The 16487-nt window shown below is 37.4% G+C and overlaps 1 protein-coding gene across 1 annotated transcript in view; it reads right to left on the reverse strand.

Annotated features, from left to right (window-relative positions):
• The window catches only part of FRK (fyn related Src family tyrosine kinase), a 53487-nt gene extending 40392 nt beyond the window's left edge, over positions 1–13095 (reverse strand). Inside the window, exon 1 of the mRNA XM_085309119.1 lies at positions 12059–13095. Within this exon, the coding sequence (XP_085165245.1) occupies positions 12059–12489 (431 nt within the window). The 5' untranslated portion in view covers positions 12490–13095. The remainder of the gene's footprint in view (positions 1–12058) is intronic.
• Between the last annotated feature and the right edge of the window lie 3392 nt (positions 13096–16487).

A 16487-nucleotide genomic window follows, 5' to 3' on the forward strand; every position in this document is an offset into this window, starting at 1 on the left:
GGTAATGTTCAACATTGAGTGAGCGAGGTAAAATCTAGGGCTCACCACAGAAGTAGGTACTTCATGATACAGTCTAGAATAAATTATTTTCTAATAAAAATAAATATGAACATTAGCTGGAYGTTTGTCTACAAAAATTGTGACATGTTGCAGGTATAAATCTCTTCAGTAAGTACTTCAATAGGTGATAATTCCATTGTCTTGTGAGTCTGCTTGAAAGAGGTTATGAGTAACATTATGTTAAATTTTCTCTCTATGATAATAAAAGTTGATTATGCTGCAAACATAATTCAATAGAATTGAACTTGCTCTGGGATTGCTCTAGCAAACAAATAGAAACAGTTTGGAACACAATGTTCATGCTTCGTAYGGGGGATTTGCATTATGATAAAGGCAGTTTCTTTGGGCAGCAGCAGGAAAAGTGAACCAAATTATATTTAAAATTTTATTAGTCTGGCCTGTGCTCCAGGTTTTCCTGAGTTTTAGAAGTCAATAGGTCCCAGCCACCTAATCAACTGCTGTGTTGCAAGTACCTTAACAGATCCCTGCAAATGTCAGTCTTGCTGGAATCTACTGCTTTTCACTGCAGCTCTCCTCCCCATCCYATGCCATGACTCACCAGGRTATACAGCRTTAATCACAGAATCAGTAAGGTTGGAAGGGACCTCTGGAGGTCATCTAGTCCAACCTCCCAAAGATTTCCTGTTGCTGGCTCTACTGGGGCTTGAACCCAGGACCTTCAGCATGTAAGGCAGATGTGATAACCACTATACTASCCTTCTACTGCTAATCCTTGCTCCTGCTTCACAAAGTGACACTGCACTACTCTATGGACCTCATCAAGGACCTATTGAATTTGGAAACTATTTCAGTATGCCTAAATTGAGCCCTGTGCCTTTCTATACCTTTGTGCACTGCATGCACAGGCTGCAGGCAGCACCCTCTGCTCAGTCAGGGCTGGGACTTTCACTTCTCAGCATCATGCTSAGGTTAATGATGAGCTCAGGTGACATCTTTCCAACTCAGACTAACTCAGAAACATAACATTACAACTTTGGCTACTCTTGCACTTTGCAATGACCTTTGCCCTTGGAAGGACAGTATCACAGGGCCAAATACTTTAATATGGCCTGAAGTTCTTCCGTAAGAGAAAATAAATGGTAAGTGAAAATAATATTGTATCATTTTTGTTGTATTTTGGTTACAGAAGTCACTGGTATTTCTCCAGTTTAAGAGACCAAAAGCCAACTATTGCATCAAAGTTTGTTCCAGCAATAGATTTGTGCTTGGGTAGACACTTCATTGCATTTAAAACTTGTTCTAAAACAACCTGTCTTTGGAGTCAGGCTACCATTGGCTGTAATGGGCATTGCTTTGGGCTTTTTGTATAAAACATAGCCATGTAATAGYGTTTTTAAAAGACTGAAAATGTGTACCTCAGGCCCAGTTTCTGCTTCACAAAGTCTTCAAAGTAGAGCTGTAAAATCTCGCATCAGTGCTAGTATCTGTATGCACTTGTTAACATATAYATAAATAAAAGTACCGATATACTATTCTAACATACTTTAAAAGTAGCAATAAGTCTGCTATTCATAACAACTGAGGAACACAGCTGAATCCTTGAGGTAGCCTTAATATTAACATGGTACAGAGAACACTAATGACATCAATTGATTTAACATTATATGAAACTCAAAAGGACAAGAAAATGTTCAATCATACATTCACTTAAGCCATTACAGCTTCCAAAAGCACTCAATTGATTTTCTTGGGAAATTACYTTTCTTCTCACCCGGGCAAATTCACCTCAGTGCTGAGATAAGGCAGAAGTCCTTGGAAACAAGAATCATAGAATCAGTAAGGTTGGAAGGGACCTCTGGAGATCATCTAGTCCAACCTCTCTGCTCAGCAGGGTCACCTAGAGCATGGTAGACAGGGTTGCATCCAGGCGGGACTTGAAAATCTCCAGAGAAGGAGACGGAACTTCCTGTGCTTCAATTTCTGCCCATTGCCTCTTGTCCTGTCACATGGGACAACTGAAAAGAGTTTGTCCCCGTCCCCTTGACACCCTCCCTTCAGGTACTTGTACACATTGATAAGATCCCCCCTCAGCCTTCTCTTCCCCAGGCTGAAGAGGCCCAGCTCTCGCAGCCGTTCCTCATAGGGCAGGTGCTCCAGCCTTCTGATCATCTTTGTAGCCCTACACTGGACTCTCTCCAGTATCTCCATGTCTCTCTTGCCCTGGGAAACCCAGAACTGGACACAGGACTAGAGAAGAAGTCCCACCTAGCTGTGCAGGATGTCAGTGGTAGAACAAATTTTTCCATCCATTTCTGTACAAGCTCTCTCTTGCACACACACACACGCACACATGAATCTATTTCCTTAACCCYCTCAGCAGTCTGAGCAGACATGCACCTACTGCCTGGTCTCATATCAATGGAGAATAATTAGGCTACTCAATCTCTAAGGGGTATCAAAAAGGAATTGCAGAGTCCAAAACCTCAAGGTTTTCAGGACAAAAAGCATAAATGGTTCTTTCAAATGGTGACAAATTTCTTAATCAAATAGCTCTTCCAGTTTTTAGGGCAACTTTTCAAAGATGGCAGATAGGAAAGGTGGCATATCAAGGACAGTTTTGACTTCTAGAGGTAAAACTAGGCCACATCCAGCTCCATATCAGTGTGAAATCCACATATGTATCCCTCCAAGACCCACATACATAGTTTGCTTTGTAAGAGATGATAAAACCATCTCACAAAAGTATCTCAGCATCAAAGTAAACTTCTGGGTGATTTTTCAAACATTTTAACTCTAATGAGAAGACTTTTTTTTTTTTTACAGGTATTTAGAAAACTAATAATTATCTTTCCAAGTTAATCAAATTGTCATTATGAAAAAAAATATATGTGACTTTCTATTGATGAAAAAGATACTCATTCATCCATGTTACTAACTGAGAATATGTACAGAGTTCATTCATAAACTGTAGGAGCTTGGGAAAGGCATTCAATAGAACAGGAACAGGAAACAYGAGAARAAACTYCTTTACTGTGAGGGTAGCAGAGCATTGCAACAGGTTGCCTAGAGAGGTTGTGGAATCTCCTTCCTTGGAAATATTCAAAAGCCATCTGGATATACTCCTTGGAAATATGCTGTAGGTGACCCTGCTTCACCAGGGGAGTTGGACAAGGTGATCTCCAGAGGTCCCTTCCAACCTTCTGTGATTCTGTGTGAAAATAAAGACACTTTTTTTGGAATAGAGTGAAGGAGATTCCCACTAACTAGAAAGATCGATAGTTTCAAAGGGAGGATTGATTTTTGTGAGATCTTATCATTTCTGAAAATCATAGTATTAATTCCCAAATGTGAATTTCAGAATTTTTCTGTCTTCTTTTTTCCTTCTTTTGCAGTGAGGTTTGAAAAGTGGTGCTACAAAATTGTTTGCATTTCAGACAAGAAAAATATTATGTAGAGGAAGCTAATCATATAGCTGCTTTAGTGAGAGACAACTAAAAGAAAATGTTTMCTAACATTATTGTAGACAAGTCTAAAATGATAGATATCTCAGCGACTGAGTAGTCTGCACAGAAGTAATGAACAAGTCAATTAGTGCAATCCTTTTTGGAACCTTTCCTTGATATTTAATTTGTTACTCTGTTTATCCAGTTTTCATTGATTAGGATTAGTGTATCAGCATGGATAAAGAGTATGTATTTCTACCTGATCTTTATTTTTTTAATCTGATTGAATGTATTGGTGATCGATATTTGGTTTTATCTTTTGAAAAACTATTTCCAGACTATTTCCAGCTATCCTGGAGAGCTAAAAATGCAAAGATGTAGTTTCCTTTTCTAATTTCTTGTGACTTTTACGGTTTTCTAATAAAGTTATTAGGATGAAACTTGAATATTTACATTTAAGAAAACTCCCATAAAGAAAAGCTGATTAACTGAGCAGCTTAATCATTGTTTCTTAGGTTTTAATGCAAGTAGGGCCCTCAAATACATGTTCCATATAATGTTATTAAATAATGACTGAAAATTATACATATAGTAGCAGGTATACAGTCATATTTTGTCTTTTTTTTAATATCACCTAATAATTATATTCTTTCTTTGTTATATTTAYTTTGTTTGTACAATCTGAAGAGGAATAGAACATTTTATTCAGGAAAACATTTAAATTATAATTAACAATACTTTTTCTTCTACTCTGTTTTAAATTTAAAGCACAGGTAAATTTTGTRTTATCTAAACTGGGCTACTGGAAGACTGCCTCATTATTAATAATGTTTGCAAAAGGCATCTACAGTATGTCTACAAGATAGTAACAGGATATATTCAGGTCTTACATCTGCTCCTTCAGTAGAGGCCAAAATCAACTGACTACTATGTATCTYATATTGAAATAATTGACATATCTGCAACACAAATTAACTCATACATATTAAAGTAGATTAGGGAAGACAGCTGTGGCCTGTAAGTGAACAGGCAGTAGCATTATAAAGTGCTACTTTTTCTTTTTGTGCTTATTTCTTTTGAGCAAGGATTGGACAATCGTCATTCCCAGAAAAAAAATAAAAATAAAAATAAACAATTGTTTAGGAATTTAGAACTTTCAAAAGAGGATTTTTTGGGGTTGGTTGGCTGATTTTTTCTTTTCTTTCTTTCTTTTTTTTTTTTTTAATAGCTTGGTCTCTTCCTAAAACAATTGTGCAGTTTCAAAACCTACACTTTTGCTAAATACACTTGACAACAGGTCCATAATTAGACACRGCAGTAATGTACTCTCTAACACAGCTAATACAACAATTCCAACCTCTGGTGAAGTACAAAGGGAACAGATCAAAGAAAGCAGATGGGCTTGTGCACTTTTCACAAAATCTTTTCTGAAACAGAATAGCTGGGCTAGAGAGGCCATTGATTTGACCTAGCAAGGTATTTCCTTTTTTTTTTTTTTTTTTTTTTAGACTTAATCTTTTTAGTATAGGTTTCTTTCTACACAAAAGAGCCCCAAACTCTTCTATAACCAACAGTGCTTTTACATGTTACAAAATAATTCTTCACAGAGATACTTGACCTAGTTTGTCCAAAATCAGCACAGCGTTAGGACTTCTTAGCCTCGCTGAACTATCAGTTACTATTTTTTCTATTAAATTTGTTCAGAGATCACTYGGCTCTGTATAACTCTGTATTGTGCCATACAGCCATCAAAGACAACTACTGAGGYGACAGTAACTATTATACAGTATCTGGCATACATTTTTACCAATGCTATTGCTCAAAACAGACTAATCTAGGCTAACACACACAACGCTATTTCTATTGAGGCCAAAGAAAAAACATCAAACAGAACGACTAGGTTTTTCTGACCAGAATACGTCATTGTTTTTCTAAGAGGCACTTGAAAGGCCACCTGGGTTTCATAGTGCCATAAAAATACCTGTCTATGCTTGCAGTTTTTAAGTATATGSCTTCTTGTCTTCACGGAGCTCATTGACAACATATCTTCCATAATATAGTAATGGAAACCAGTACAAACTGATTATATTATATGTACATACTAATTTCAACTGTACATGAGATAGGAAAGCATTTATTTCTTCACTTTCCAAAGTTTGAATAAACAATGTTTAGAAATGTTTTAAAAAACATATTGCCAAAAAATGGATGACCTAAATTAGACAAGTTTGCATGAACTGCTCATCTGCAATTGCAGAATTCCTCATGATTTGCTGAGCAGAGATACCCATTTTCTGGACSTGGTTATAAGCATGGATGTGTAAACACCAATGGCACTTGACAAAATCTAATATTTTGCAGAGCTCTGTAAAACATCTTTTTTTGTGTCTTGTCAGTGTATCTTTAAACATTTAAGAAATGAGCAAAGATGGAAAAAAAAATGAGATATGCTTAAAGAGAGTACTGGAGTGTTTAGATAAGGCTAAAATGTTAAGAGAATAAATTCAGGCTCTTTTTCTAGGTTTCAATCATTTCAATTCAAGAAAGGCATTCCTTTCTTGGATGTGCATGGGTTGTTCCAAACTTTGGGTACTGCGAATGCCAGGTACGCAAAGTTAAAACGCACTAAAAGCACGATCTCCTGGCTTTGGAATGCACACCTTGTCACAGAGCTTTTTCGCATGGTTTTAAAAGTATCAGTCCTTTAGATTTGCTGTGTGTTTATGTGTGTATGCATTAACAAATATATATATAAGTATATTCATTGAAACAAAAGACTTTGAACATTATATAGAGTTCATATATAGCCATTTCCATGATTTATAATAAATACATATTTCAATGACAAAGAATCCTTTTCTACAAAAAACTTTGAGTAGTTTTGATACCTAATGTAGAAGGGTCCAATAATCTGAGAAAGCAATCATGTTAGATTTGAGAAGTTTTTAAAAGTTCATTTCAGTACAAGGATTTGCTGTTTCTGATGGTGTCCTCAGGAGTTTGTACTGTAATATAGAAAGAAATTACTAGTGCGGGAGCGAGGGAGGGAATGCAGTCAAACCGCAATGGATTGCATTCAGATTTCTCAAGTGTCCTGCAGAATCTAAGCTTTCATTTTAAAAAGAGCCCCCAGCCCTTGTGGTTCTAAACACCACTTTGACAAAATGACTCACATGAACCAAAGAAAATTCATAAGCTTCAATTTGCAGAAAGTCTGAAACAGGTCAGCACAGTGGTCGCTTTATTGTGCACGTATACTAACCCAGATTTAGTCAATGCATGAAACAGTTAAAGCAGACTCAGGTCAGAGCAAGTGAAGGAATTAGGGATATTGACAAAAATAATTTACAAGTTGTTTCTCCTTTCCAAGAGGTGCATACAAAGCTCATTGTGGAATTGASTGGTGAGGTTTCCTTGATTAGATCTGGGCCTCAGTTTTCACCAGCTGGGAAATATCTACATAAGGAACCGCTCTGAAGTCAGGAATGTTTCTGAAACTGGTAACGGTTAAAAGTTATTGCAGTGATCTTCTTTGACCTAACCCACTCTGAATTTGTGCGGATTTACTTCTCTCATCACAGCCCTCTTGCATCAGTAATGTTGGGATGAACACACACTATGTAGTTAACTTCGAATAAATAGCCAATAGCTCCATCAGGATGGCTGGAGAGAGTCCCAATAAGTATATTCTACCCTTCCTCTAAAAAACAGAATTCCTGTCACTCCAACACAGATTTTTCCTCCTTTTTTTTTGTTCATTAAAATTAACTGTACAGCTGGGCTGTATTTGTTTTCCATAACAATTTGCACTATGTCGCTTTCTTGTTTAGTTAAAACAACCAGCAGTAATAGAATAAGGKCAGGTGAGTGTGTTACTATGGTTGCTGTTTATAGTGCAGAATAATAGCAGACACAAAAAGAGCATAGAGAAAGTAAGGACACATTCCTTGCCAAGGAAATTAGTATGTTTTATTTATYTATTTATTATTCTTAATATTTTGTTTTTTATAATTTAATTCAGATTTTGGTGCTAATCAAATTGCTCTTTGTGATCATCTTTTACTGGAAATTAAACTTAAAATATGTGATTGTATCTCCATTTGTTTTTTATCTTTTACTGAATGATATACTTCTAAACCCCAAAAGAGGAACATTCCTCTCCCAAGTCATCAGATGTGGCAGACATAACCTCAGTCAAACTTGCCTGGATATGAAAAATTTCTTTCTGGACTGTGATGTTGACTGCTACCTACGATGKGAAGTGAAGTGCTAAGTGTTTTTATAGCAGCTAATCTATCATTAGCATAGGCTACCTCTGTTCTCACATCGGCTGAGAAAAGTAAAGAAGAATGCATGCAGTTATGGATGTAATTCCTCAGGAGGTGAAAGTTCCCTGTGCATGTACCTCATCTGCAACTGCGGTTTGCGAGACAAATGCTTTCTGCCCACTGGTTGACTTTTCCCAGCTAGTCCAGGCGCAGCCAGAACACACCTGTCTCCAGAGACAGACCAGGTACAACCCCTTTGCAGCCCCTCCGCTGGGCAGGATGTTGTTAGGATAAGGAGCACTGCAGGTGCTACAAGTGATCAGCTATGGCAAGATGCTTTACTCGTAAATATTAAAATGAAGGGCCCTGTTTCCTATATCTATCCAAAATATCCTTTGTGGTAGAAGGTGGGCATTTCTTTGGGTGTATTTAATCTTATGTATTATGTAATCTTATCTATTATGTATTTAATCTTACACGTTTACATTGTGGCGGGCAGAATCCAAACCACAGAGTTATCCTTTTTTCCCTTTCCTTATTCACRTAGGATGATACTGATTTCACTGGAATTGTTCATATTGAAAGGGATTACTCAAGTCAAAGGAAGGAAGCAAGAGAACCTTGTTTTTAAATGGGATATCATGCACAACTAGTAAGTGTTTGACTTTTGGCATATGTTTTTTATAAATAAAGATATTAGCAACCTGCAATATGTACATCTCTTCTCTACACACAATTTCTATGAATAATTGRTAGAAATAGTCTGAGGAAAGAAATGCAGTAAAAAAATCTCATTCTTTACCAGTTTTTCTTTAACATTCTGATAGACAAGATACATGAACATTCCCTTTGTTATAAAAAGGCTTTTTTTTCCCCCACAAAGTGAAGATATTAGATGTCCTTTCTTTCCTTTTATCCAATTATTGTTCCGTCTTGCCAGAACTACTTTAGTCATACTGGATGGAGTCAAAGCAAGGTAATTTCCAAGAACAAAAACCGTTATCTAAATGGAGACAAGATAGCAAAGTTTCTTACTGAAGAAGAACTTTCCTTACTGAGGAAAAGCTCAAAAGCCTTTCTCCCTAAAAGAATTCACAGACACTTCAGAGAGAAGACAAAATTGGCTGCTGAGGCACTTGGACAGGAGAAGCAGCAATTATCTAGCATAATCTTCTGTCAGAAAGGAAAACACAGAACCACATGGATTTACCAGTCCTTAACTGAGTCTACAATATAGATCATGTCAAATTATTGATAAAAAGGATCAGCTRTAATTTGTTGTTTATAATCCTGAAGGCTACAAAACAATCTGAGATGTTTATTAAAAGAACTTTGACAGTTTTGAATGCAGCTTTCAATAATATGTTGGCTAAACTTACATACTGAGCCTGTCATCTCTAAGTCATTCCCTTCTTAAAGAATATTTCATGTCCTTTTGTCCCTTTACTTTAATGAACTTATGGGGCATCCATGCACGCATATGAATTTCAATGTTTTCAAAAGTTAATATAGATTTACATAGTTTATATGCTTTTCTATATACACAATCATGCTAAAGTCAGTCTGCTAAAGAAGATTGCAAATCATACAGTTTGGTTTTCTTCCCAAGCRTCCTAAGACTGATACCATGAATCAAAGAGCTGAAGTGTTAATAGCAGTTGCATTTTGGAAGAACCCCTTGCTTCAAGCAAGGTTCATTTGCTGACCTTAATACATAAATCTGAGATTATATTTACAAATATATAATAAAGAAATAAAATAATAAACATGCTTTCCATAAAGTAGCTCAGCTGGGAGAGCATTATACTGAAGATCTAAAGGTCCCTGGTTCAAGCCCAGACTTCGGCAAGGGGAGTCCTTGTTGCTCCTTCTCTGGAGACATTCCAAGCCTGCCTGGATACAACCCTGTCTAACATGCTCTAGGTGACCCTGCTTGAGCAGGGGGGTTGGACTACATGATCTCCAGAGGTCCCTTCCAACCTCAACCATTCTGTGATTCTATGATCTGTGTGCAGGATGATCTATGTGTGTATCAAGAACATATGAGAGATCAAAGGCTCCTTTTCCCCCTACAACTGCCACTATGCAAGTCAGATTGACATGAGTAAATTTAATATTTTAACACTGAGCYATGAGCAAGGAGATAACAGGAAAAATATTTTTTTTGTTTGTTTCTTTTCTTTAAAAGAATGACCCTGCTTGAAATCTAGGGATTTCTGCAGCACCAATGCAAAGAGTGGATGCTACYAAATCAATACTTCTGTTTTTCTGTGTTCATCTTGTCTATCTCACTTACAAATACAAATTTATAAAGTTGAAACTCAAAAAAAATGGAAAATGTCGACTGGACACAACCCTAAGCCAACTGGTCTAACTTGATGTTGGCCATCTTTGAGTTGATGTGAATGACTCTCAGAGGTCCTTTCCAGCCTAAGTTAGTCTATGATTATAAGAAAGGATATTTGTGTAACTTGACAAGAAGAAGTCTTGTATACTTACTTCTTTTTTTTGAAGGTCATCAAGGCCAACTAAYCTAGCAGGAAATCTGTGTACCTGAGAAAAGACTACATGCTTTGCAGGATTAGTTTTGGTACTACATTAAAACCATGTCAAACYTTTGGAGAAATGACTTCATTCGAGAGAGGGAAAGCCTTCCCACTTCTTCTTCTCTATTATTTTAAAAATCTATAAATAAAAATTTGTTGTCAAAACTTAGTCTTTACTAAAAAAGGAGATGTATAGAAAGACTAAAAGAAAATATTTTTTTCTGTAAAAAGAAAAAAAATAAAAATCAGAGATTATTCAGTAATGTATTTTGGAAACATTTAACTCCATATCTGTTGCTGGAGTTCTAGAAAAATCGAGGCATTTTAGAGCTGATACTTGAGGCTTTGTTGTATAGTTGAACAAAGTTACTTTCACAGTCTTTCACAGCAAGCAGAAATTTTAGATGACTTGYTGAGAAAACTAGATTCTTGAAAGAGAGTGAAGGTCAAACTGAGTTGAATTATAGCCTACCACCATTTCTCTAGTGGTTCAGAAAACCACCTTCCCTGCAGATTAATTTCTGCAATTGGAAGAATTCTTCCGAACAGGACCACTGAAAGTGTTGTCCGCCTGATCACAGAAACAGAAGCAGCTGGTCACTTTCTGGAAATTAMGGTCTCCAGGTTACAGTTGCTCTAAGATGCCTCCAGCACAAATCTTAGAGTTGATAAAGGACTGGTATAATCCCATCTGAGCCAATTTTCCTAGCCCTAGAAAATACAGTAGGTGGATCAGGCCAGAGGTGATGTTTCAGGTTCAAAGTTGCTTTAATTGAAAAGCTGCARCATTATTTCTCTCAAGTTTAATATAAATCTTTGGATGTGATGAGTAAAGAGATATGCAGAGTTTCTATTCAAAATTAATTCTGAAGACTAAGAATGCTATTTCTGYTGTCCCTTTGCACTCTGATTTTGCAGATACATACTTCTGGAATTGCAGTCAGTGCTATTTTAGCAAATGCTGCCCCTGAATGCAACACACACAAGTAACTGCCTCCTAGACTAATTCAGACCCTATTCATCCTCACTAGGGAGCTAAGTAACTTATTTCATATGATTTCTGGTCCAGTTCTGAATATCAGGTACAACTGGATATGCTTTGAAGGGGCAGACTAACATGGGCTGTGTAATTAAACTCCATGAAAYTTTAACAAATCTAATTTGCACTCCTTTGCTATATCCACTCTTTTTTTTCCCTTTTGTAGTACTTACTTGAGTTATCTTTATTCTGAGAGCAGGGATTTGCCTGCAGATAAAAAATGATTGAGTGGAAACCATAAGAAAGTAAGACAGATTTTAGAGACTCATTTGTAACAAGAATCCACAGGTATAAAGGTAGCTCCCTGAAACTCTGACTAACTGATAACACAGCAGTTAGACTAAAGGCTGTTTAGGGCAGGGGTTGTTTCTTTTTACTTTCTGAGAAGCATCTGACACACATTCACTATGAAACCAGTAACAACAGTGAGCCCTCACACTGGTAACCAACCTCATATTCCCAGATGATTTTTAAGCAAGAAATCAGGGCATATCAGACAGGGAAATAATTTAAAACCAAACAAAACCCTCAACACTTTACCTCTTATAATTGATTTTCTTGAAGCTACAGTGCCTTCTCACATRCTCTGACTAGCTCTATCACTGGTAGGACCACTTGAAGGCAAGGAGATCAAGTGCAGCAGGGTCCTGCTTGGCAAGAAAAAAGGCCATAACAGTCTCCTCCAAACCAGCTTAAACTAGTGGAAAAAAGACTGTAGTGTATGTTACACAGCTTACTTACGGTTCAGCTTCGATGCTCTGGTCAGCAGCTATGTAGTTGGCAGGGATGTAGCCCTGGAGCTTGCGGCCAGGACAGACTGACCCCCTTGGCAGGAGGAGCCTAGCATACCACCAGCCCTCATGGGAAGCATCCAGCACTTCAAGCTTATCTCCAGCTCGGAAGCTCAAGTCCTCCTCAGTGCGAGCCTCATAGTCAAAGAGTGCCACAAATCTGCGAATATTCACCAGATGCTGCTCAGGCAGTGGAGGCAAAGGCTTATCTTTAATCTTACTGTCTCTGTCCTTCTGCACTGTTTGGAAATCATCTCCCACCACGGCAAGGTTGGTGAAGACTTGGCCGACCTTCTCATCCTGCTCACTTTCTCCTCCTGAGAATATACAAGGGGCCCAGGGCTTCAAGCAGATGCAATGCTTCCGACAAAAGTTTCCCATCCTGCTGCTCTCCTTCTTTGTGCCTTCCTCTGTTTCTTCTTTTCTTTCACTTTTCCCCTTTGCAATATCCTTAGATCATTTTTTGCACCATCAACACTTTAGYTCTTTGCAGGATTTCTTCCTCCCCTCCTCCTCTGGCACAAAATGAAACAACTCTTGCCCCAGCTGAACCTTCTCTCCAAACCCCACTGGGAGCTCATTACAGGCAGCTCCTGATTCAGGAGTGAAACCTGAGCGTTCAAGCGCTGGAGCACATGTGGAGGGAATTTCCCACTTCCTCTTCTGAACAGGAAAGCAACAAAAGAACTGTATTTGGACTGAAGTCTTGGAACAACAGAAGAGCATGCATGGATCCTTTTCTCCCCCAGCAAAAATACATTCAGAAAATCTGATCCAGGAGTTTTCTCATTTCTTACTGCTTGTGATGGGTCCTTCCTTATCTGAAACAGGGTTCTGCCGTGTGATCAGCGGTGAACTTCTGTACAGTCTGTCTCAGTAATGATTAACCAAGCTAACTGGATTGTTGCCTTAGCAGTCTCCGACGTGGACAGCTTGAATATTTCTTTTTGTTTCCTGGTTTGCTTTGGTTTCTCTTCTCGGTGGGAATCCTTTGCACGCCTGAGGCTGGCAGGCGCCCTCACCTGGAGCACACCTGCTGTTTCTGTTCCTGCTTTACACACAGGCATTTCCTCCTGCTGAACGTCAGGGCTTTGAAACAACAGGCCTCTGGCTATTTTTCTTTTCTTTTCTTTTCTTTTCTTTTCTTTTCTTTTCTTTTCTTTTCTTTTCTTTTCTTTTCTTTTCTTTTCTTTTCTTTTCTTTTTAAAAAAGCTGGTTTGGCACTTTGTATGAGGAAAAATAAATATGTGGGATTTACAGTAAAACAGCAATAATTCATTCCTTATTCCACATTTTAAAAAAAAACAAAGTCACTAGCCAAAGCATTACTCTAGGGGGTTGGCTAATTATACCAACAATATATAAAAAAGATGGTGGTCTTCCAGTCAGCAAGCAAGCCAATGGAAACTAAGCTAGCCAGTACATGTCCATTTCTGAAGCACCTGTAGACTGACAGACAGATTCAGTATGGGTGTCTGGATGATGCTRCGGCAAAGCAGCCTGGAGAGCTATCTCCCGCATCCTAGCAGTGCTAGTCAAGCTTTATAACAGCCACAAATCACCACCTATATGAGGAACACACAATGCTTTGAGCAAGAAGCAGAAGAGGTTGCCTGTCTGCATCACATGGTGGCATTTTGGTAAGAGGTAAAATAGGGCACACAAAACTTACACAAAGACATGTAGCTTCCTGGAGACAAAGAAAAGCAGCTCCATCAGTTTGTCTGTCAGCAATAATCAGGGTTTTCCTTAACCATTTTCATGTTTCTCAGCTCTATTTGCAGCTGCTGATTTCTGATGCTGTACCTTACTAGAAAGAACAAAATAACTTGGAAACTGAGGCTGCTGTTATTTCACCATGTCTGTTAGTCAGTCCTTTGAGTGAGTGGAGACCAGTGGTRCGGGCAGAAGCCTTGCGAGGGACTAGTGGGAGGCATGTGCGAGAAAAGCCTCCCCTGTCTGTATATCTGCACCAAGTGCATCTCCACTTGCTCCTCTTCTGCAATAGTGCAATGGAAACTGAATAGAGAAGAAAATATCATACACACCAGCTGATCACTGAACCACATAATCTGTAACAAATCCTTTGGGTCCAATGAAAAAATAGCACATTACAAAAATTATATTCAGCTTATGAAATGTCACACAGCAACTCTTAACCACTACCTAAATTAACCAGAATACAGATAGCCAAAAGATATTTGCTTTTTGTAAGTCTGTTGGATAACATCCAAAGATAGGAAAGGCCTGTTTTGAAAGGGAAATTATTTTGATTAGTCTTGTTTCAAGAATTATCTAAATTTACTAAAACCAGGGAACATTAGAAAAGATATATTAAATAATCTCTTTTTTTTTCTCAATTTTCATATATGTGGATTTAATAGGCTTTTCTTGTGATATGTTTCATGGTTCCCCTAACATAGGCATTAATCTTGCAAAGATTTGCATGTACATTCACTGCACAAAATAGTTCCGTCATGACAACGGAGCTACTTACCTAGTACAGAATCAATGTCATGCACAGCTCTTTTCAAGATCAAGACCCATCTTTGCACTCAAGTACCAATATACACACTGAGAATCCCATTGAATACACTGAGACCACTCATAAATATTTATATAACTGTAGCTAAAACAAGACTTGAGCCTGCAAACATTTCTGTGTATGAATATCTTATCTCAAATAATCCTAGGCATTAAATTCATCTTCTTTTGCAATTTATGCCCTCGCTTGGCTTTTCTGAAAGCAGTCAATAACTGTAAACCAGATTTCTTCCAAATCAACCTTTCAGGATCAGTTCTATTTATGAAGCAAGCAAACTTTAATAAATAGCCATGAGATTTGTTAATGAGATTCAAGAAACCAGAAAAAAAGAGGAGGAAAAAAAAAGACTATGCAGAGGAGCCAACTTTTGAAGCAGATGGATAATGGGTCTGCTGAGAAATGCTGTACAGATTCCAGAGCCTGTGTAGGCTGGAACTGTGGTTCATTTCAAACAAGCTAAATCCTGGTGGCCACACTGGAGCATTGCATTTGCAAATGTCTTTTTCTCATCGTAGTGATTTTATTGAGGATTCTCTACATTTCTGAAAATAAAGCTGTAGTCTATATGTTTTAGAGAATGTGTAATCTTATCACAGGTGAGGAAAAAAATGAACATACAAAAATGTTTTTATTGTTTCACTGAAAAAAGATCTGTTAAATCCAATAATTTGCATACTGTTCAGTTTTGAACAAACTAGGATAATCTTGTATATTCAACAGCTTTTGAATATAAACTATTGTCCAAATCCTGTGTGATGTCACTGCATATTATTTGACAGGATAATCTGTGCAGCAGCTTTCTCTCTCTCTCTCTCTCTCTCTCTCTCTCTCTCTCTCTGTGTGTGTGTGTGTGTGTGTGTGTGTGTGACTTTTCTTTTGCTTTTCCTTTTTTTTCTTCCTTCACTCTAGTATATTTTCTTCCTGAAAAAGGAGACCAAACAGATATGTATTACTCACTGGCCTTCTGTATCTTTATTCTTTATTTATTTTGAAGGCTGAATGCCAAATCAGAAATTGTCCATATAAATAAGCTACTGCCTGTATAGAGACCGACAGGTATATTGATGAATTTGATTAGCATAAATGCTTTGAGAAGGACACCAGAGTCTCACCTCATTTTTACAAACAACAATGGCTAGGGAGAAGGATGACTTTATTATGACCAGGATGGCACATTTACGGTATGGAACTGAAATTTAGCATTCTGGTCCCTATATTAATATTAAAGAAATCATTAATATTGGAAGTAGTTTCTTGAAATATGCAACACCTGAAAACAAAGATGGATCATTTTCCATCTTTGTCTGACAGGATCATATAAACTTAGATTTTAGAAAAGGAAAAGAACATACTCAATCAAATAGTCCATTTCCCTCTACAGTGTGTAATTCCCCATTGCTGTTAAAATAGATTTCCTTACACCATAATGAAAAAAAATCCACATTTTGGTTCGAAAGTGACACATACCTGAAGTTAAATTTTATGTTTTGTGTGGTGCTTACAAGCCCTCAAATAAGTAAGACTTGCAAACTTTGTATAACACTTGTGATCCTTCTGTCATGCCTCTAAATTCATTAAAGTTCTAATTTACTTAAAGTCGATTCTCTTTAGGCCTACTTTATACTACAAAACATCTATGGTTAAACACAGTGGTGAAATGTATTTCTCTTAGTTGCCTGAATGGGCAGAAGAATAATGTGTTATGTTATGTTTTAATAAGCCTCATACAATCCTAATCTGAAACACCGATATTAATTGAATTGCTCTTGGAATGAGCTACTGCTCCACATGAATAGAGGTAAAAGACTGAATCATATTAATACACAATATTTCA

This window comes from Rhea americana, unplaced genomic scaffold, assembly GCF_003343005.1.
Source record: "Rhea americana isolate MKP2758 unplaced genomic scaffold, rheAme1 scaffold_290, whole genome shotgun sequence".
NCBI lineage: Eukaryota > Metazoa > Chordata > Aves > Rheiformes > Rheidae > Rhea > Rhea americana.